This window comes from Podarcis vaucheri, assembly GCF_965113315.1.
Source record: "Podarcis vaucheri genome assembly, chromosome: Z".
NCBI lineage: Eukaryota > Metazoa > Chordata > Lepidosauria > Squamata > Lacertidae > Podarcis > Podarcis vaucheri.
The window spans coordinates 39,344,906-39,368,031 of NC_138758.1; the positions used below are offsets into that span (position 1 = coordinate 39,344,906).

General features: G+C 46.0%; 1 protein-coding gene across 2 annotated transcripts in view; it reads left to right on the plus strand.

The window, feature by feature from the left end:
* Nucleotides 1-23,126, plus strand: part of NSMF (NMDA receptor synaptonuclear signaling and neuronal migration factor) — a 55,221-nt gene that overhangs the window by 2,915 nt on the left and 29,180 nt on the right. For both annotated transcript variants that reach the window (XM_082207713.1, XM_082207712.1), the window contains exons 2-4: nt 17,392-17,453; nt 18,270-18,803; nt 20,129-20,204. In XM_082207713.1, coding sequence (XP_082063839.1) covers nt 17,392-17,453; nt 18,270-18,803; nt 20,129-20,204 — 672 coding nt within the window. The remainder of the gene's footprint in view (nt 1-17,391; nt 17,454-18,269; nt 18,804-20,128; nt 20,205-23,126) is intronic.

The following is a 23,126-nucleotide window of genomic DNA, read 5'->3' on the forward strand; positions in this document are numbered from 1 at the left end:
GGTACAGGGGTGTAAAATTTTCAAACTACATAGAACCTTTGTTTGTATTCAGACCCAGTTCCCAGCCTTTGTTATTTTGGCAACAGTCTTTCAAATATCTTAGGAGTGTTTACTTGAAATCTCAGGAGCTGAGGCAAAGGGATAGTGTGTGTGTGTATGTGGATCTCAGAGGTTTCCCCTCTTCTCTTTTAACAAGCAGAAGAAATGGTTCCAAATTAGCAAATGTGCTAGATATTACAGATTCTCCCATTTCTGAATGACTCCTTTTTCTCAGTGCGGATTTGACCCGACCCTGCTCCTGAGACAGTGGCGTAGCGTGGGGGGTGCAGGGGGGGCCGGCCGCACCGGGCGCAACATCTGGGGGTTAGGGGGCGCAAATCCACGGGTTAGGGGGTGCAAATCCACGGGTTAGGGGGCGCAAATCCACGGGTTAGGGGGCACAAATTACTTGCCTTGCCCCGGGTGCTGACAACCCACGCTACGCCACTGTCCTGAGATTAAGTGCTGCAAGCCTGCCCTCAGAACAATGAGGACTAGAATGCTTGTTTGCTTAAGCATTGACACTTTGCACTGTGTTTCCAAAAAGCACTGGTCCAGATTGCATAGCTGCAGACACAACTGCAAAGCATTTTACTGAATCACTAAAATAAGGTAATTTTAAAGAACAACTGTGGGAGGCTTAGTTTGACTCAGGGAGAGAATGCACAGTTGCTGTTATTACCAGTATTAAGCATTCATTAGGAATAAAGTTAAGACAAGACTATTTCGTAAAACAAACATGCCAAAATGATTTTTTTCCCTGTGCCTTGGGAGGTGTCACAAATCCATGTGGTCTAGACCCATAGGTGATCAGGGGGTGCATGTATTAACAAGTGGATCTTTGTATTTGGCTCCCCTGCATGCTCTTATTAGATTCCGTAAGTCTTTCAGCCAGCTCTATGTCCCAGAGCTCTGTGGGAGATTTGCTGGCTTTATGAAGCACTGCCTAATCTATAGATCTCAGCAGAGCTTTCCTGCTGACAAATGGACAATAATTTTCTCACTTAGAGGCTGGTGATGCTGAAATTGTGAGAGGTGTGTGTGTGTGAAGCTTTTGGGCTGCTGGAATAGCTCAATTGGTAGAGCACGAGACTCTTAATCTCAGGGTTGTGGGTTTACTAAAGACTCTGTTTTGTGTTGATGTCAAATAAGCCCCACCAACTTAGTGGACAACAGCAGTCCTTCAGCGATGGAGCTGGGACATAAGGGTTTGGGTAGTCCCTGGGACCTTCCAAACCAGGACCAAGGGCAGCTCCACATAGAGCCCATTGCAGTAATCCAGCCTCAAGGTTACCAACTCATGGACTGTAGTGGTCAGGTTATTCCTGTCTGGGAATGGCCACAGCTTCACTTCTCTACCATTTCCTCAGCAGTTTGCAATTAAGCACACACACACACACACACACACTGTGAAGACATGGCAGCCGATTTTTCCTGACAGACCTGTTTGCATCCCATTTTGCCTTATGCGCATTTTTGCAAAGCAATTTCCTCTAATATAATGTAGTATTGTACATGTTATTTTGACTATTTTTTGCTGTTTCATGTGCATATTATTCTGGCATCTGTGTTTTTGTACACATGACTTGGCCAGAGAATTGCATTGCAAAATTCGGATAAGGGGTGAATTCTGAAGGGTGGCGTCTGTTTCAGTTTGCAAGCTGTTTCAGAAAGTGTTAATTAGGTAGGTTTGTCTTTGAAGGCAAACTGAATCAAATCTTTCTTATCTGATATACAGGGTTCTGGACCAGATGGGCCGCTGGCCTGATCCAGCAGGCTCTTATTAATACCCCCCCCATCCCTACCAGAGATAAATACATCTCTGTAGGCTGCTGGTATCTGAGATGCTCAAAACCACAGCTCAAAGTCTCTGGGTTTCTTCCGAGAAGCTCTTAATTTCAGTCCCAGAGCACCTGACCCAGCTCTTCCCAAGATGGTTAATTAAGCTCTCTGCAACTTTCATTCTTGGCCTGGATCCTTGTAAACAACTGCAACACCCGTTTCAACAGGGGATGTCTCTGAACGCCACCCGTTAGTATAGCTTTCCTGCTGTTCTGTTTTGGCTGGAACGGTTTAACATTCGCAACTGTTCTATCTGTCTTTAGAACTGCGATATACCAGTAACTGTGTGACCTGTCCTGGAACCTTAATGGGTGAAGGATGGTGGGAGGAAATCTTACAAATACAACAAATGAAATAAATACCCAATTGGTACAATGTGCTGTGCTGAACATAGTGGTGGTGGAGATACTTCTCCGATTTATTTCCTGCAGACCTAAAATGAGGAGAGTCCAATGGGGCAAGACCATAGCTCATTGGTAGAGCATCTGCTTTGCATGCAGAAGGTCCCAGGTTCAATCCCTAGCATCTCCAGGTAGGGCTGGAAAAATACACCCTGAATGAAAGAAACCCTGGAGCTGCCAGTCAGTGTAGACAATACAGAGCTGGATGGACCAAGGGTCTGACTCAGCATGAGGCAGCTTCCGATGTCTGTCTCTTCCTAGATTTACAAACTGCATATCTGAAGCATGTGAATAGGTGTAAGTAAACCTTGGCTCTGATTTGAATGGATCAAATCAGGGAGGGATGAAAGTATTTGGATCATTTTCAGACATGTCTCCTGCCCCTCATTGAAGGAATAGGTATGTAAGGTGGCAGAGAGAGCAGAGGATGGAAATATTTGGGAGTTGCTGCTTTGGTCAGCTTTTCAAAGTTCTCAGATTTTTATTGAGGACAACAAAGAAAATTGATGTTTGGAGCTTTCTGCTCCAAGACAGATTTATCTCTTCTCTCCCCAGCTCCCACTCGAATCTGGAGCTACTGGAATTTTGAAAGTGTCTTCTAAAAAGTTCAATTTCCTTTCTATGAGCCACCAAAGACTGTGGCAACTAGTTAAGTGTTCGTGGTGATTGGTGTAAGTGCATGAGTTGTGACCGACTCTGGGGTTGTGGTGCTCATCTCGCTTTACTGGCCATGGGAGCCAGCGTACAGCTTCCAGGTCCTGTGGCCAGCGTGACTAAGCTGCTTCTGGCGAACCAGAGCAGCGCACGGAAATGCTGTTCACCTTCCTGCTAGAGCGGTACCTATTTATCTACTTGCACTTTGACGTGCTTTCGGACTGCTAGGTTGGCAGGAGCAAGGACCGAGCAACGGGAGCTCACCCCGTCGCGGGGATTCGAATCGCCGACCTTCTGATCAGTAAGCCCAAGAGGCTCAGTGGTTTAACCCATAGCGCCACCCGCGTCCCCATGTATGTAGTATGTATGTATTAAAAAAATAAAAAATAGATAAATATTATATGATAAATATTATACTTTGTTTGTGGGGTTGAACTGGATGACTTTTAGGGTTTCCTTCCAACTCTTTCTAAACGTGCATACACAGAAGTGATGTCATCAGTGTGGCATGGGAAAAATGAGTGCTAAGGCTGCATAGATACTATACACCTAAAGCACACCAGTTCCCCCAAAGAATCCTGGGAGCTGGGATGGTAGGGGTAAACAGCTGTTCCGAGGATCCTATTTCCAGCGGGGCTTATGAATCATCTAGAAGTCTTCCTTGAGAACCAGGGTCCCTCTGGAGGTATTTGCTGGCTCTCTTCCAAAGACGGTGTGGGTGGAATCTTGGTCATCTTTATATTAAGTGCAGTGCATATTTCATTCCATATTAATTAACATAGTAATTTGATTTCACCCGATTTGGGTGATGGGTGAGAAGAGATGGTCCAAAGCTCTGATATATTCTGGCTGCGTCGAATAGGGTTTTGTGTGTGTATGTCCACAGATACCTTTGGGGTTTCAAATTGCTCCTGCATAGGTTTGGGTGACTTCCACGTCAAAAGAATAGAAAAGGAATGTATAAGATGCTGTAATTGGGCAGAGTACTGATTTTAATGTCAAAATGCAGTACTTGTCAACCTGACGCCCTCCTGATGCTTTGGGCAACGATTCCCATCAGCCCCAGGCAGCACACCTGGCACTCTTCAGATGTTATGAACTACAGTTCCCAGGCTGGAGATTGATGGGGTAGAGGTTGACAAAGTCTGTTCTAATATTACTGCTGCTGCTTAATTATTTTTATTATTTTAAATTGTGATAGTTTTATTTAGTTTTTAACTGTGGTATTTGTATGTTGTTACAAATGTGTTTAATTTATAATTGTTGCAGCATTGCAATAAAGTATTTCCCTTCCCTGAAATGTGTTTAAACAAATGGTAAATACGCCCACAAAAATAAGTTGCCTGCAATGTATTTATTAACCACTTGCCTGCTGTGAGCTGGAGCACGAACGGATGGAGAGATGCATTTGAATATTGGGTACCAAGGAAGGGGTGATGTGACTCATCCTTCCTCTGCCAGTGTCTTCACTCACTTGCATGTACCTTTCTGGCAGCGGATGGCTACCAGGCCAGTGCTTAAATGCAAGGCTGCTGTTATAGAAAAATAGGCTCCTATGTTCTTGGCATTCAGGGTGCAGCAGGAGAAAGGACAGGTGTGTTTAAGCAGGAGAAGAGATGGAGGATAAGGCTATGTTCCACCTTCACTGTCAGAGGCAGTATGCTGCTGACTGCCAGTTGCTGGGAATTATGTTTGGGGAGAGTTGCAGTTGTCCTCAGGTGTTGCTTGTGGACTTCCTTTTGGGGCATTGGGTTGGTCATTGTGAGTACAGGATGCAAGGCTAGGTGGGCCTCTTGCCGGATCCAGCAGGCCCTTCTTATATTCTTCTTCTTATATTCTGATTCCTCTGTCCTTCATCTATCCATCCAGATGCAGGGATGAGCACTAACTTTAAAAGGGGATTTGATAAATTCATGAAGAGTAAGGCTATCAGTTGTTAGCAACCCTGATGGCTGTGCTCTCCCTTGGAGGCAGTGACGCTTCTGAATACCAGCTGCTGGAAACTGCAGGAGGGGAGAGGGCTCTTGCACTCATCACCTGCTCGAGAACTTTCTGGAGAAACCCAGCTGGCCACAGTGAGAGCAGGCTGATGGGTGATGCTGGGCCTTCGGCCTGATTCAGCAGGGCTCTTCCTGTATTCCTGGGAGAGCTTTGAGGGTGGCAGAGTTGGAGGAGTAAAGGTCACCAACCAAAGAGTTGGAAGAGATCATGGTGGAGAATTCCCCCTTCCCTCCAGTTAGGTTGAATTGGCAGGTAACCCCCTCCCCGCAATGCCCACCCTGTGCATTTGCTTTCCTTGCTCTTCTAGCATGCAGCATGGCTCACTTGCTTGAGCCATTGAGAAGGATTTTCTCTCCATGAACTTGCTTCTGAGATGAGCCTGGGGTGTGTTTTATATCCCACCTTGCTTTCAAATTGCTTGTGGTGCTTCCAGAGTGGCTTCTGTGGCCCTCCCTCTCCTTCTCCCATCCCCACAACAAAACTGTGAAGTAGCTTAGGGTCTGGGATGTGGGTTAAACCACTGAGCCTAGGACTTGCAGATCAGAAGGTCGACGATTTGAATCCCCGCGATGGGGTGAGCTGCCGTTGCTCAGTCCCTGCTCCTGCCAACCTAGCAGTTCGAAAGCACGTCAAAGTGCAAGTAGATAAATAGGTACCACTCTGGCAGGAAGGTAAACGGTGTTTCCGTGCGCTGCTCTGGTTCGCCAGAGGAGGCTTAGTCATGCTGGCCACATGACCCGGAAGCTGTACGCCAGCTCCCTTGGCCAATAAAGTGAGATGAGCGCCGCAACCCCAGAGCCGTCCACGACTGGACCTAATGGTCAGGGGTCCCTTTACCTTTACCTAGCTTAGGGTCAGAGAGACCACGACTGGCCCAAAGGTCGTCTTTCATGACCAAGTGGGGATTTGAATCCTGGTCCTCTATCCCAACAACTCCGCTCTGACTCTCTCCCTGGGCAGTGAGTGCCTTGTGTGAGGATTTCTCAGATGCAGAAGCTTACGTTTTCCTATTTGTTTGCCGCGGTAGTAGCAAACAATTCCTTCTCACGGCTTATTCGCTGGTCTACGGGCAGCATCAGACTCTCACACCCATTTTCAGGTTCCTATATGTTTGGGGTTTTTACTTGCTTGTAACAGGGAATGCCACATGCAGGCAAACTCTGGATTCCAGAAGGTTAACCGCATGTCTGAAATCCACCCCACCCGCGTAATTACATGCCCTCTGTGGCTTCTGGTCTTTGCTTTGAGCTGCTGTGCTTTCAGGCGTGCAGCGCCAGCGCTCAGTAACGAACCTGCCTCCCGCTTGCTGCGTTATAACTGCATCGGTTGCATCGGAATCTCGGCGCTTTGGGTGCCTCTTTGGTCGCCTTTTGCACACCTGCTCCATCCAAATGGTTCTTTCCTTAACTTCACTGCCTTAGCTGCTTCCTTCAAGTGCGGCAGTGAGGAACCTCGGAGCTGAGGGGCGGGCGTCGCTGGAGTGTTCCCCCCTCTGCTGCAGAGACGGGGCTGCTGTGTAGTCTTTTTGGAAGTCTGGATAGAGAGATGCTCCGCAAAGCAGAAGCCACTTTTGCCCAAGTCACGGCTCTGGCGTAATAAAGAGCTGGGAAGGAAGCCCTGTCTTCTGCATGATTTCCACCCACATTGCTTTAGAGACGCAACCGCGGTCGGTACTGACACCACCAGCAGCCCCGGAGGTCAATGGGACAAATTGCAGAGGGCGAATAAAGAACACAAGAGGTCGAACGGGTGTCAAAAAGGGCTGGGGGCGGGAGAAAAGTGCACAAAATTTAATCAGGCTAATTAATTTAATTGAATTAGCCACCTTTGTCACTATTGTTAATTTCTGTGAACAGAAGTTGGATTACCACGGTTGCATCATTGCCTTACTTACCTGCATTGGAGATGAGTGGCTTACCTGTACACAGCATATGGAAAATAAATAAAAAAGCTGAAAGGAAGCTAAGTGCATGAGCATGTACAGAGTGCACATCCCTTGTCCAATACAGCAGTGTTCTCATATCCTGCTGCTTTCTTGCTTTAAAAAAAGTGTGTAGCTGCAGAGTTGTTTTGCTTCCTTATTTTTATTTTTAAATTAATGCATCCTAGTAATGTGGTTGACAATTAATAAATGCATTTATTTATGTATTGATATATCTGGACTTTATTTCATTTGCATTCCTGAGTTTGGGGTTGATACACAATTTTATAAGCTCTTTAAGAGATCAGTTAAAATCAGATGTCATCAAAGTCCTGCTTTAGAATACTTCAGTCTATCTACCAAGCTCTAATAAGTTTCTGACTATTCTTAATGTTTATGGCTATTTATTTATTTATTATTTTTATTGCATTTATATCCCACCTTTTCCTCCAAGATGTTCAAGGTGGTGTACATGATTCTCCCCCTCCGAATTCCCACAACTACCCTGTGAGGTAGGTTAGGAAATTCCCAGCCTCCCTGCCATGTGACTTTCAGCTTATTCATGTTTTACTGTATTTGATTTATCCTGCTCTCAGAATGGGTTCCAGCACTGGATTTGTGTGTTCTTGTGTTAAAATGTCACACGGGCAACAGTCACTCTCTACATATCCTAGAAACTTTGATGACATATCAAAAATGATCTGGATGGCACTTTTAATTTTTTTATCTGTTTTTTTAAAAAATTGCATTTATATTACACTTTCCCCCCAAGGAAAGGCAGTGCATGTGGTTCTCCCCATCCTTTTTATCTTCATGACAATACTGTTAGGCTGAGAGAGACAGTAACAGTCCCAAGTTCATCCATTGATTTGAAACCCTGGGCTGGGTCTAGACACATCATAGAAGCGTTTCAGTTACGCATTGTACCGTATTTTTCGCTCTATAACACGCAGATTTTTTCTCCTAAAAAGGAAGGGGAAATGTCTGTGCGTGTTATGCAGCGAATGTGTGGTCTCTGGAGCCGAAAAATAAGGCAAAAATCAAACCGCGCTTCAGGGAGAAGGGAGCTCCGTGAGATAGGAAGCTGTTGCTTTCCTGCATTCTGCCTCAAGGTCTTACTGCCCGCCCTCTCTGTTTCGTTGCTGTGTTTGCTCAAACGGAACAAAGAGCAGGGAAAGCCCCTCCCCTCCAGGCAAGTAGAGGGGAAAAGCAGAGCGTCGCTCTATCCTCTCCCTGCTCCGGAGGAACAATGTTTGTGAAGGGAAGAGAGATTACAGGTTCGGCTTAAAATTCTGATTTGACTTCCTGCTTTTTGTTTTTGGAGACACACAGCATTCAAATATGCTTTCTTCCATTTAAAAGGATGAAATCCTTAAACAGTGGCTGGCTTGTGTGGGTGGGTGGGGGGAAACTTTTGCCTTCCTTTCCTCACGTTATAGCCCTCTCCTGCATTCTTAGCCTTCTGTGTTTTTCCTTCCCTCCCCACTTAAAATGTGGTTACAAAGCATGGATCCACATGGATCCTCAGGATCTTTGCATTGGGTCACCCCAAATTCACCATCAGAGCACACAGCATGTCCATGGCTACAGCCTGCCCCCCCAAAATCACACACCCATTGTTGCCTGGGGCTGCAATGGTGCAAAAACGTGGTTACAAAGCATGGATCCACATGGATCCTCAGGATCTTTGCATTGGGTCAGCCAAAATTCACCATCTGAGCACATAGCATGTCCATGGCTACAGCCTGTCCCCCCCCCCAAAAAAAAATCACGCACCCACTGTTGCCTGGGGCTGCAATGGTGCAAAAACGTGGTTACAAAGCATGGATCCACAGGGATTCTCAGGATTTTTGCATTGGGTCACCCCAAATTCACCATCAGAGCACACAGCATGTCCATGGCTACAGCCTGCCCCCCCAAAATCACACACCCATTGTTGCCTGGGGCTGCAATGGTGCAAAAACGTGGTTACAAAGCATGGATCCACATGGATCCTCAGGATCTTTGCATTGGGTCAGCCAAAATTCACCATCTGAGCACATAGCATGTCCATGGCTACAGCCTTTCCCCCCCCAAAAAAATCACGCACCCACTGTTGCCTGGGGCTGCAATGGTGCAAAAACGTGGTTACAAAGCATGGATCCACAGGGATTCTCAGGATTTTTGCATTGGGTCACCCCAAATTCACCATCAGAGCACATGTCTGTAGCCACAGCATGAAGCACAAAAATGATACGTCCACTGTTTCATTCAGAATATTTTTTCCCTTGTTTTCCTCCTCTAAAAACGATGTGCGTGTTATGGTCAGGTGCGTGTTATAGAGCGAAAAATACGGTAAATTTAAACAGGGAAAAACGAGACTCCACAGCGCCACCTGGTGTCACAGTGTTATATCGCATATACTGTACAACACATATAAATTGCTTTTTCTTTCCCAATTTAGCAGAGTCCCTGGTTTCCTGGGTTCTAGTCCCTGTGTGCTATCACTGTATAAAAAGGGTTTGTGCAGAGAGCATGTGCCAGTACTTCCAGGTAGAAGTTGAGTGAATCACTGCTGGCTACGTCACAAGTTTTTGTTTTTATTTTGCAACATGTACGTGATGTTGCCATCCTGCACTTCTAAAAATGTTTTCATCCAGATTTCTCCTTGCTGCAGAAAATCCAATATGCAAAAATAACCGATTATCATGACCACAGCTGCTGCGGGTGTGGAAGCACATTAGTGCATTTTTGCAAGCTGGAAGGGAGTGTTGTCACATGCGTGGTGACATTTCAGTGGTGGTCACGATTGCTATCATGGTTGCCAGAGAATTCCAACAAAAACAGAAAAGGAAGTGGGAATCACTATAAGTCTACTGGTTCATCTATGGTTAGGAACAGAAATCAGTTAAAAAATGCAATCAGTAGACACAGATCTCACTATCCGAACACAATGCATGATCACGAAAACGTTTGTTAAGGGAGCATTCGCATAGCAAGTCAACAATTCTCATTGATTCCTATGGCAAAATTCCTAATGTGTTTTGGGCCATGTTGGCTGGCAACTAACAATTCCTTTATTTCTACATTGTTTTTCCAGTCAGAGCAGTCAGCATTGATCTAGATGGGCTCTAGTGAACTGAGTCTGCATAAGCAGCTTCACACATTTAAGTCTAGGACCTGCTGATCAGAAGGTCAGTGGTTCGAATCCTCATGATGGGGTGAGCTCCCGTTGCTTGGTCTTAGCTCCTGCCAGCCTAGCAGTTCGAAAGCACGTCAAAGTGCAAGTAGATAAATAGGTACCGCTCTGGCGGGAAGGTAAACGGCATTTCCGTGCGCTGCTCTGGTTCGCCACATGACCCGGAAGCTGTATGCCAGCTCCCTTGGCCAATAAAGCGAGATGAGCGCCGCAACCCCAGAGTCAGCCACGACTGGACCTAATGGTCAGGGGTCCCTTTACCTAATGCTCTTCCCAGTGCAGTCTGCCAGGGGTCTTCCCTGACATCTTTTCAGCACCAGTTGACCTCCCCACCCCTGGCTTTCGATTAGACTGAAAAGATGTTGCTTTTGTCATTAGTGTGCTGCGAAAGGTTTCTGTGGCTGTTATAGGGGGTTGCTTTGGTTTGTGTGTGGCTGTACAAGCACACATTGACAGTACATTTAACCCCCCCCCAAAAAAAAGAATACCAGGAACTGTATTCCACAGTTAGTAAAGGTAAAGGTAAAGGTAAAGGAACCCCTGACTACTAGGTCCAGTTGTGGCCGACTCTGGGGTTGCGGTGCTCATCTCGCTTTATTGGCTGAGGGAGCCGGCGTACAGCTTCCAGGTCATGTGGCTAGCATGACACAGTTAAAGGTAAAGGTACCCCTGCCCGAACGGGCCAGTCTTGACAGACTCTGGGGTTTGTGCGCCCATCTCACATCTATTGGCCGGGGGCCAGCGCTGTCCGAAGACACTTCCGGGTCACGTGGCCAGCGTGACAACGCACACGGAACGCCGTTTACCTTCCCGCTGGTAAGCGGTACCTATTTATCTACTTGCCCCCGGGGGTGCTTTCGAACTGCTAGGTTGGCAGGCGCTGGGACCGAGCAGCGGGAGCGCACCCCGCCGCCGCGGGGATTCGAACCGCCGACCTCTCGATCGGCAAGCCCTAGGCGCTGAGGCTTTAGCCCACAGCGCCACCCGCGTCCCCAACAGCATGACACAGTTACAGGGCTACAATTCCCAGAGCCCATAAACTACACTTCCCAATATTCTTCTTTTGAGGAAGGGATAATATGCTTTAAACGTGATTTAAATGTACACAGCCTTGGTTTTCTATTGTGTTGTCAGTCACTTGTAGACCTTCGGGGAACTCACCACTAACAAGCCTAATAAGTAAGAAGAAGGACATAAGAAGAGCCTGCAGGATCAGGCCAGTGCCCCATTTAGTCCAGCATCCTGTTCTCACTTGCAGTATGTGTGTTCGTGTGTGCTAGGTTCCATCCCTTAGCCCTGGCTGAGCCAGTTGTTGTTTAATGTTGCTAGAGAGAGGCATTATCGCTTATGTATGAAAGGTCAGGATGCAACCCTGTGACATGGACAAAGGAGGACCATTTGCATTTTTTAATTTTTATTTTTGCAAAGCTCTGGGTTTGCAAATTGCCAGTTAATGTTTTGAAATCGTTGTATTTCCAAAGAACGTCATCCAGACAAAAGCCTCGTCTCTGAGCACAGCCTGGTTGATGATGGTGAAGGACTTTGTTGGGCTGGACGCCAAGTTCTCAGGCTGTCTCTGTTTTTCTCCCTCTCTTGCTTTACTTTGTCTGTTAATGGAGCTGCTGGCCAGTGTGCCTACCTGCAGGGACCAAGCACGTTTAGCAAGGGAGTCAAAACAAATCTGAGTGAGAGCTCGAGAGGTCAGGCATATGACCAGAAAGCCGTTTCATCAGTTAGGGTGGACGAACCATCAATTTCACTTTCCGTTTCTCACTTTCCTAATTGTTAGCATCACATTTCAGTATCAACTAGCAATTAATTTTTGTTTTTAATTCTCATGGGACTCTTTCTCTCCCCAGCAACATTATTTGGAGCAAAATTCTAACACGGTGGTACCTTGGTTTTAGAACAGCTTAGTTTATGAACAACTTGTATTAAGAACGCTGCAAACCCAGAAGTAGGTGTTCTGGTTTGTGAACTTTGCCTTGGAATAAGAACATGTTTCGCTTACTGTTGAGTGTGTTCCATTTGTAAATTGAGTCCTCCACTGCTCCCTGTTGAGTCTGTCGGCTGCTGATTCCTGAGCACCCACACAACACAGAGGTGATATTTGGAGCTTTTGTTTTTGCTATTTTTTTGCATTTTTGTTTGTGTGTCTTTTTTCAGTTTTTTGACTGTGACTTGTTCTTCGTTTTGTGGGACCGACTTGTGACTGTGGCTTTTGACTTTGTTTTCGTGACTGTGTGGAACCCAGTTCAGCTACTGATTGATTGATTGTGTGACTGCAGAAATGGAACCCAGCTCTGAAAAACAAATAACGTGCACATAAGAAAAATAATAATTTTATTTTTTATCATCTACAATACTGTCTTATTTATTTTATAGTACAGTTCACTGATTATTGCTTTCATTTTATGGATCAATGATCTCGTTAGATAGTAAAATTCATGTTAAATTGCTGTTTTAGGGTTTTTTAAAGTCTGGACTTGATCAATCCATTTTGCAATACTTTCTAAGGGGAATGCACGCCTTGCTTTTGGAACGATTTGGTCTTGGAATAGATTTCCGGAACGGTTTAAGTTTGGGAACCAAGGTACCACTATAGATCTGTACAAAACTGGACCAACAAATGCAAAACTCTTACCATCAAATATGTAATGGTCACTGATGTCTTTAATGATGCTGTCTCCATAGTTTACAAAAAAATGTACTAAGAATAAGGAGTCAAAATTCTCACTATTTTATTATTCTGTGATATCTGATTATGGCCTTCCAGGTTATTATTTTTAATTTATCAGTTGATAAGTTGTGGAAGGCATATACCCATTTCTATATGCAGTTTTGCCTAATATACCCATTTTTTGCACGCATTTCACTAATACAATGCATTTTGGGGTATATTATTTTTGCATACAGAATCCATTTTTATCCATATTCTCACCTAACGTGCCTTTTTGTACCCCAATATGGCTGGAGAACTGTATTCCTAAATTCAGAGAAGTGTTGGTTTGCATATTGTTTTGAGCAGTACAGTCTTAGAACAGTTTGCAAATGCAAACCAGCTTTCTTTCACCATGCTTGCCTTCTGGCTACCTTAGGCCGAAACCCATTTTGCTGCAACATTTTGGAGCAAGCCCATACTTTCGTTGCAAAGGTCCTCAAACCTTCTTGGTTTAAGAAAAACAACAACTGAGGAGCCCAGTTCTGAAAAACAAGGGTAGCAGAACTGGGTGTTCTCACACTATTTGCAAAAGAAAACCTGCCAAGAAAACCACACTCCGGAAAGCTAAGTAGAGCAACCAAGCAAATAGGAAGGAGGAGTTAAGTGACCCAGTCAGTCCTCCTTTCATCTCCATGGCAGTTGAAATTGACCATTCTCTAGTTAATGTCAACTGCTTAACCGCTTGGCTGCAAAATGTCCCAGGTTCAGTTCCTGGAATCTCCAGATATGGCTGAGGACATGGGTGTAGCCAGGATTTTTGTTAAGGGGGGTAGGCCTTTTGTTTAGGGGGACAGAACCTCAGTTTGCTATGTATTTTTATGTATCTTATGATTTTAATCATTGGTTTTAAAATATTGATTTATTCAAATCATCAATTTCAAAAACCATCATTCAAATCATCGATTTCAAAAAATCATAATCCTCAAATTCAAAATATAGTGGGACCTCGGGCTACCTACGCTTCAGTTTACAGATGCTTCAGGTTACAGACTCCGCTAACCCAGAAATAGTACCTCGGGTTAAGAACTTTGCTTCAGGATGAAAACAGAAATTGGGCGGCAGCGGTGTGGTGGCAGTGGGAGGCCCCATTAGCTAAAGTGGTACCTCAGGTTAAGAACAGTTTCAGGTTAAGAACGGACCTCCAGAACGAATTAAGTTCTGAACCCGAGGTACCTCTGTAATCATGATGAAAACCACTGATTTCAAAACAATCATGATTCAAAAACATTGATTCTAGAATCAGCATGATTTAGATCACTGATTTAAAAAATAACAGTGATTAAAATCATTTATTTCAAAATAACGATGATTTAAAATGATTGATTTTTTTAAAAATATTGATTTAAAAATCCCCTTGGCTATGCTCATGACTAGGAGAGATACCCTAGGGAGCTGCTACCAAGGCATATGGGTCAGTTGTCTTACACAGTAAAAGGCATCCACCTAGGGGCCCTTGAGCCTTCGGCAAATAGCTGTATTGCCGTCCTCCCCACCTTACCCCCCCCAAATCTGCGACACAGTCGAGGTTGCTTGTACAGGAAGATGCCTCCTCATGGCTGGGCAGGATGCCTGCACTGGTCTCTGCCTGGAAGCTGCTCCAAGGACCACTTTGTTCCCACTCTTGCAGCAGGTCTCAGCAGAGTCCTTCCAAGGGCAAAGCAGCTGGGGGATGACGATGCTCCAGGTGTTGTGGGAGGGTACCAATGCCTGATAGGTGAATTTTGCATGCCTGGCGAACTCCTAGGTACACCTCTGCAGCCACCTGTGTTCATAAAAAGCATCTATAGCTCAGTGGTTAGAATATCTGCCTCACATGTGGAAGGCCCAGGTGCGTTGGACGAGTGGTCTGACTCTGTACAGGGAAGCTTCCTGTAGTCCTGTCTAATCCATCCCATTATTCAGAACAATGAGGACTAGAATCTTTCTTCATTTTCATAGCTTCCTGGTAGAGCACATGCTTTACATACAAAAAGTCCTCAGCGTGACTGGGAAAGACTCCTGGGGAGCTGCTGCCAGCCAGTGTAGGCAGTAATGAGCTGGGTGGACGAATTTTCTGTATGCTGCTTCCTAATGCAACTGCAGAAGGTCCGAGATAAAAATGCATCACTAGTTTAAAATGTTGTGGGCAGGAAAGAGTGTGAAAAATCAGCTGCTAGTCAGAGGAGACACTACAGGGCTACCTGAAAGAATGGCCTGACCTGGTGCAAGACATGTTTCCTATTCTTTATCACCAGTGGTGGACCAGTCCATCTGATTCATCTACATGTTGTCTGTAGAGACTGTGGAAGCATTTTGAAATCCTAAGTGCTGACATTCACATTGTTTTGCGCACATTACTTGCCTGGAGACCCACAGTGCAAAATGAAGAGAAGGACAAAATTCCGAAGCATGGTTTTGCTTCAGTATGCTTATGGTTTTGGAAAGCGTACTTTAAGTAAGTTCTCCTTCAAATGCAAACTGAATCAGATTTCTCCTTTAAATCTTAGTTCAGCAAGAGCCCTAAATCCGCTTTATTTGCAGCACTTGGGTTTTCCAGTATGTGATTGAATCCCACCTGCAAAATAGTGACACCCTGGATGTGCCCTCCAACTGCCTCAGCTGGATTTCCATCTCTGTCACCGTCCTTTGGGTTATGACTGGAAAAGGTGCAAGCTTTTAGCTGGTGGAATTTTCCAGTGGGAAACGACTCTCTTTTTCTTCCCCTGGGCTGTGAAAGAGCCTCTACATAGTCCTTCGAGAGATGGCGCAGCACACTCCTGCAGTCAAGCATGCTTGAAAAGGACAGAACAAAAGGTGCCCTTGAGCATAGATGGTTCAGCGCAGTGCTGTGGCAAAGAGGTAGCATCTTCTCCTTGATGCATTCAGTGATGGTGGCAGGGAAGGATCGAGTTGGTTCTCTGGATTGCCCTTACCAGATCTATCTGTTTTGGTTTGAAGCCTGGAAGTGACATCCCTCTGATCCACATCCACACCCTGCACCTAACCTAACTCACAGGGTTGTTGCAGCGGCGTAGCGTGAGTTGTCAGCACCCGGGGCAACGCAAGTAATTTGCGCCCCCTTACCCGGGGCAAGGCAAATAATTTGCGCCCCCCGCTAACTGCTAACCTGCGAGTTGCCACTGGCGCTGCCACCCAAACGACGCCGCTTGCCCAGAGGAGGAGGGGGGCAGAGAGGCGAGGAAAATGCAACATGGCCCAGCAGCTGCAGCAGCGGCGGCGGAGGCGGGGCTGTGAGGAGGGGCTGCCTGGCGTGTCCTCCGCGGCGAGCGCTGAGAGCCGCTGCCTGCTGGGCGCCTTCAGCCCGGATGCGCGCACAGCTCGTCGGTTCTGCGAGACATGCGGCTCTGCTACAGCCTGCGCCCGAGGCTCTTCGGCGACTCCGGAGGCAGTGAGCGCCCCCCCAGATGTTGCGCCCGGTGCGGCCGGCACCCCTGGCACCCCCCACGCTACGCCACTGGGTTGTTGTGAGGATAAAATCAGGAGGAGGAGAACTATGTAGCCAACTTCAGCTCCTTGAGGTGGGATGTAAATATAATAAATAGCATTTTTGTACCACGCTAAGAGTCATGGAGAATCCTGAAAACTGTACTGGTGACCTCTACAGTTGCAAGCCCAACTTAACAAACCACAGTTCCCAGGACTCTCTGTATGTTAAAGTGATATAAGAATGCTTGATCTCTGTATATCACTGGACTACAACTCCCATCATTCCTGACCATGGACCATTCTGGCTGGGGCCAATAGTATTCATAGCCCAGCAATTTCCAGAGGGCACTCTGTTGCCTTCCCCTCCTTATGATTTTCTTGTTACAGGTTTTGGGGTACTGTCCTGGATGACAGAATTGTGATTGTGCGGCAGAGTGGATGACTCATTTTTCTAAGAGGCTGCAGTTTTGGAATAGCTAGGGACTAGTCTCTCAGTTTCTCTGTCATTTCCCACCACCCCTCTCTCTTACACTTTGGGTGATCCGCAGCCAATTGACAGAAGTGCTTTGCCCATCACATCAATGAACCTCATCTTGCACTTAACCCCCCCCCCATTAATACAGAATGCAAGAGTCCCCCAATGTTGGACTACAACTCCCACAATCCCTAGCTAGCAGGACCAGTGGGTCAGGGATGATGGGATGTTGTAGTCCAACAACATCTAGAGACCCAAGGTTGAGAAAGGCATTCTTGGATCCAAATGAAAGCAGGCAAGTCTGATTTCCTGACATTGCTGTTTGTTCTTTTTTATCTAAAAGCAGCTGTGAGTTGTGACAGAGAGAGCAGTCTCTCACTGGAACATAGGTACTGGGAGGAGAATAACTTAACCTTTCTGCCTGTGTGGTTTCCACAGTCTGCCTTCTAAGTTGCTTTTTTGCCACCCAACATACAGGTATATTCCTCCACTATTAGGATAATGGCAGCTTTGAGGTGTGTGAGTCAAAGAGTGAGTGGCTTCTCTTTGTGGGTTATGGGTGGGGATTTCCCTCATTTTTATGAGGGTGACAAAACACTTTGGAGCTGGATTTTGCTAGTTTGCTTTGCTAACTCTCTCTCTCTCTCTCTCTCTCTCTCTCTCTCTCTCTCTCCCCCTTTTTTCCTCTTTCTCTCCACCATTTTGTGCTTCTGCACACCTGACAATTTGAAGAGCGGCGAGGGCTTTTGGAGATTATCTCTCTCAGAACCATCCGGAAGGCCAGAATGGTTCAGGTAGGAGGATGTGTTGATTTTTATGTTATACTCATGTTTAAAATTATTTATAGGCTACGTGAGGCACATTTTCCAAAAGAGCCCTGTCAAGGTTGTTTGTGTGGGTGTGGTATTGTTCAAAATATTTAATTTAATTTATTTATTTCATGCAATTTATAAGCTGCTTGATTGTAAACAAAAACAAAACCTCAAAGCAATTTACAAAAAGGATAAAACAATAAAATGATCAGTAAATAAAAGGTGGTTTTTGTTTTTTGCATGACTTGCTGCAAAACTTTGTGGTGTCCGGTTATAGAAGGATATGCAAAAAGAAACCTGCATTTTTAAAATTTATACAATGTGATATACAGTGCTGGTGTGTGTGTGCTGCCATTATGCAGGAGTGTAGAAAGGGTTGGTGTGGTGTTGGATTAAGAATTCAGCTGCCTGAGAATCTTGGCTTTAATTTCATTTATTAAAGGTTTTAGTCCTCGTGAGTTTCTGCACTGCATTTATGAAAATGTAAATTCCCAAACTAGAGGGAAAATTCCCAAACTAAATTTAATAATGGTGATAATGATCATATGTTTGAAAGTGGGCAGGTAATATGATCTGAAATTTCAGAAGGAAGATTCAGAAGGCTGAATATGTTTCCATTGTCAGGACATGGGGCTTTACTATCTTATGAACATCAGAAATGCCCTGCTGGAAATGTCTGAACTCAAAGTCAGAACAGCTGTCCATCTTCAGATCCTGGACTCCAAATTTCTTTTCACACTGGAGAAAAATAAAGCTGGCATCTTTAACTCAGGTTCTCATATGCTCCTTTCCTTCCAGATCACCTGCTTGCTGAATCCTACGTTGGGCAGGAGGACTCCCCAGATATGCACCAGGGAGCCCAGAACAAGCGCCGCCTTTCCCTCATTTCTGACGGCAAATTCGAACGCAGCTTCTCAGAGGAGCGTGGCGAGAAGCTGGCAGGCGAGGGGCCCAAACCACGGGTCTACACTATCTCCGGAGAGAGGCCTATGCTCTCCCAGCACCAGAGTGAGAGCATGGAGCTGGTGGTCATCAAAGGGGCTGAGGCTGAGGAGGAAGAGGAGGAAGACTGCTCCCAGGGCCAGCCTCTCCAGAATGCGGTCAGCTCCCACAACATTGGGAGGCACTGCAAAGGGAGCTGGGCAAGCAGCCGCCAGATCTCCAAGGAGTGCCCCGGTTGCACCCACCTGGCTGCTCCTTCCCAGCACGCCTTCGACATAGAGCATCCTCACCCCCACCACCCCCATCACCACCACCACCACCACCAGGCCGGCGAGACTGGCTGGCGCCGGAAAAAGCTGGAGAGAATGTATAGCATTGACCGTGTGTCAGGTTAGTAACGGAATAAAAGAAACCAATATAGCTTGATTGAAAGGCCTGTGCTCTTGTCTTCAACAGTGGGTAGTCTGATTTCCCTGGAAAAAATGTGGGTGGGGTGACACCCAGCTCCTGTAGCCAGTGTGGTGTAGTGGTTAAGAGCAGTGGACTCGTAATCTGGTGAACCGGGTTCGCTTCCCCGCTCCTCCACATGCAGCTGTGGGGTGACCTTGGGCTAGTCACACTTCTCTGAAGTCTCTCAGCCCCACTCACCTCACAGAGTGTTTGTTGTGGGGGAGGAAGGGAAAGGAGAATGTTAGCCACTTTGAGACTCCTTAGGGTAGTGATAAAGCAGGATATCAAATCCAAACTCTTCTTATTCCTTGCAGCTAGCAATTGGAGGGTGAGACAGTTTCTGAAAGTGGAGGTTCCACTTATCATTTACACTGCTGCTCCACTTACTTTTGGCTCTTGCTCCACCCACCGCAGGCATGTGCCCCCCAGAAGGTTTGCTAGGAAAGGAAATGTGGCCCTCGATCTGAAAAAGGTTCCCCAGCCCTGCCATCTAGGATTTAGCTCCACGCCCAGTTAGATGTTGTGATCTGCATTATGGTTGGATGGCTGACAACTCTCTGGTTTTGTTTATTGAATGATAAAGTAATGTACAAGTCATGAAAATTCTGTGGCGGGTAACTTAGTAAAGGAAGGGTACTGGTGGAACAAATAGCAAAGTGCCCGTTACAGAGTTTTAATTAATTTTGGATTTTGAAGCTCTGTAGTCAAAGGATAAGAACATAAGGAAAGACTGCCTGCTAGAATAGGTTAGTGGGGCATCTAACATCCTGTTCTCACAGTAGCCAGATGCCCATTATGGATAGCCCCAAACAGGAGCTGAGTCCAATAGCACTCTCCCACTTGCGAACCCAAGGAACTGGTATTCAGAGGAATACCGGCTCCCTTGGTGTAAGGAGAACAAAGCCATTGTGGCTAGTATCAGGTTCTTTCAGGTATCCCGGGCTCAAGCTACAGAGCCAGCATTGCTAATAACCATTGATAGATCTGTCTTTCTCCATGAAGCTCTCTAATCAGCTTTGAAAGCTTAATGAGGCTGAAGTCCATCACCATCTTTTCGTTCTCCTGCTGTCTGAAGTGTTTTCTTTTGTCTGTCCTACTTAATTTCATCAGATGATCTGCTCTTCCTTTCATTCCATGATAACTCTGGTGAGGGGAAAACATATCTCTTTATGCTTTGTCCACACCATGCGTAGTGAACTTCAATCGTGTTCCCTCTTTTCCCAGGACTGAATGCTCATTGCTGTGACTGCTTTCCTCTCTTGCAGATGATGTCCCCATCAGAACTTGGTTTCCCAAAGAGAACCTCTTCACTTTTCAAACAGCTACAACAACTATGCAAGCGTAAGTTAGAAAACTGGTTGGCTGGGCATGGAGGAGAGCATGTAAAATGTCTGCATGCTCATTCACTTAACCAGCCATTCTTCTGGGTTCACCTAGCATTGTTATAACAGAGACATCAAGCTGCCTTATCTGAGCCAAGCCACTGATCCATCACATTCAGTATTGTCTACAATAACCCACAGCGGCTCCCTAGGCTTTCGGAAGCAGAGCCTCTCTCCTAGCCTTACCAGGGGATTGAACCTGGGAATCTTCTGCATGCAAAGTATATGCTCTGCTGCTGCAATTCATTTAAGAGAAAGAGCAAGGTTCTAGTCCTCATGGTTCTGAATGCAGGGCTGAATTAAACAGGAACACTGGAAGCCTTCCCTTCATGCTTGCTCAACACAGCTTCTTTTGCATGAAATATATTGCCCTTCTTTCTCTCAGTGGCTTCATCTCCACATACATGTTTATATGTGTACATTTTCGCACTCTTTGGAAATGGCCACAGCTACAGCTTTAGTAGAGTCCCATGAGCATGACTTTGTGCTAAATTCACACTTTTAAACTGCCTCATCTTACTAACTTATGAAGGCATGGTAGGGACCTGAGCCTTTGCCTCAGTGTTGGTGGAGCCACAGCTTTGGAAGGTCACACTTCGAAAATGTTTTGTTTTATTTATTTATAATCATTTGGTGTCAGGTTAAAAACACATGCACACACATGGAGCTGCCGTCTATCTGCAGACACTACATTACATTTTTATGTATATAGGAATATATGTATACACCCACCCACCAACCAACCAACCCCACCTTGCTATTGCAGAAAAGTTCAGCTTGTATTTCTTCACTAATATATATTTTCTCTCACTCTTTCTCTCTGCCTCCCCTCTGCTTTTCGTGGGACCATCAGCATCTCGTAAGTACAGCTGCTACCACCCCACAAATTTGTAGCCCCATTTTGACCCATGTTTGTTGGCATCTTTGGGTAAAATCCCCACATTTCCCCGGTATCTTGTCCATATTTGGATGCACAAAAAGGTGACAAGGGCCTTCCAGCCTTCCACCTATTTTTCTTTGAATATGATGTCGTTCCCAGGGTCTCAGCAGTGGAAGACTCAATCATCAAAGATTTAAACCCAGCCAGCAAGCATCTAGCAGCTTGCGTATTCATCCAACCCTCCTCTCTGTTTTCTCCTTTGTTCTTTTTATGATTTTGTTTTTATACCTGTGATCCGTTCTAGGAGACTGGGGGTGGAGAGAATCCCTGACCATGCATCCTTGTAACCTCTTGGTTAGGGAGATGGGGAACCTTTGGCCCAGCTCCCATCAAGCCACACCTGGAGGGTCACAGGTTCCTCTTCCCTGTTCTAGGTTATTTGAAATGCAGATGGGAAGAATGGGCAGCGGGCGTGCAGGGTGTTGAGGCATGGCAAATGACAAGAGAGAAGTCGCCTTACTTAAAATACTCAGCAAACTGAATTTTTGTGGGCCCCCCTCCCCAAGAAAGGCCTCTGCCTCAGACATTTCATTGTTAAGGTCCAATTTTCCAGTGTCATTTCTGAAGCTTTCTTCTCTTTTATCCTCTAGGGGTTAGGAGGTAACCATTAAATTATTGCTCGTTCCTTCTCTGAATGCTGTTCTCACAGTAGGCAGTGCAAAACCTTCCTTTACTGATATTGTGAGTTCCATGGTAGGGGGAACATAACTAGAGGGAGTTAGCCCATGATAGGGGAGTGCAGAATGTAAGGCTGCTGCCAATTTATCCGTTCTGGACATAGTCCTTTTTCTCCAGGCTCTTACGATATGCCACCTCCTGATCTATTCTCCTCCCCCTCCCCAAAAAAACTCAGTGTGTGACATACACTCAACATTCCTCCTGATCTATTTTGCCCCTCCCAAAAAAACACCAGTGCATGGTATACACTCAACATCTCTTCCTAATCTATCTCCCAGTGCAAAACAGGGTATGATACATTCAACATCCCTATTTGCTCCTTCAGCCTCTCTCCCAACTTGTTTGTAGTTCATTTTGTGGCTTGCGTCTCCTTCCTCTTCCTCAAGAGGTTTGCCTCTTGATTGGGAGTCTGCGCTCTCCCTTGTCCTGTGTTGCTGTCCCCCCTCAATGTCGTCTCCCAGTTTCGAAGCTGTTGTAGTTTGGTTTTAATGCCTTAAAACTGGTTTCCCAGGGCATTCAGGGGCTACGCGGAGAGGAAGAGGCGGAAGCGGGAGAATGATTCTGCGGCTCTGATCCAGAGGTACGAGGGCGACTCCTCCTCGCACGAGTTCAATCCTTGCCTTGTTGCATGGGCCACCTGCAAGGGGCATCGGCATTGCTTTTGAAAAAAATAAATGCTGGCAGCGAGATGTTTCAGATGCTGGTACAGAGAACCGAAGAAGCTGATGGCAGTCAATTGGGCAGGTTCTTTGTTCTTAACAGGGCACAGTCCCTCTGAAAGCAAACTTGGCAAGAGCTTGAAGGCCAAATATTTACTAATGTGGTTCGGTTCCATCGTGCAGGACTCGTCACTGATTTTCTGTCCTCCCAGCAAATTGAGATAACTAAACACGGGGTGGGGACCTTTTTCAGCCCAAGGGCCACATTACCTTTGGGGAAAACCTCCTAAGGATCACATTCCACTGGTGAGCAGGTCCAAGGCAAAAGTAGGCAAGACAACAAATGCAAATTTTACTTTGTACAAGAGCCTAGTTTCTACTCACACCACCTCTCTATCATCCATCCAGGCAAGCAAGAAGCAAGATCAGAATTCAAGGCAGGGTCAGCCCACCCACGAAGCAAGATGAGATGACTGCCTCTTGTGGCAGGTTCCACAGGAGCAGCAGAACTGGCCCCCAAGGAATCATTGCCTGTTGCCACAATGGTGGCAACAATAGCTGTAGTGCACTCCTTTGAGGCCAGGTCAGCCTCCTCTTTGGCAAT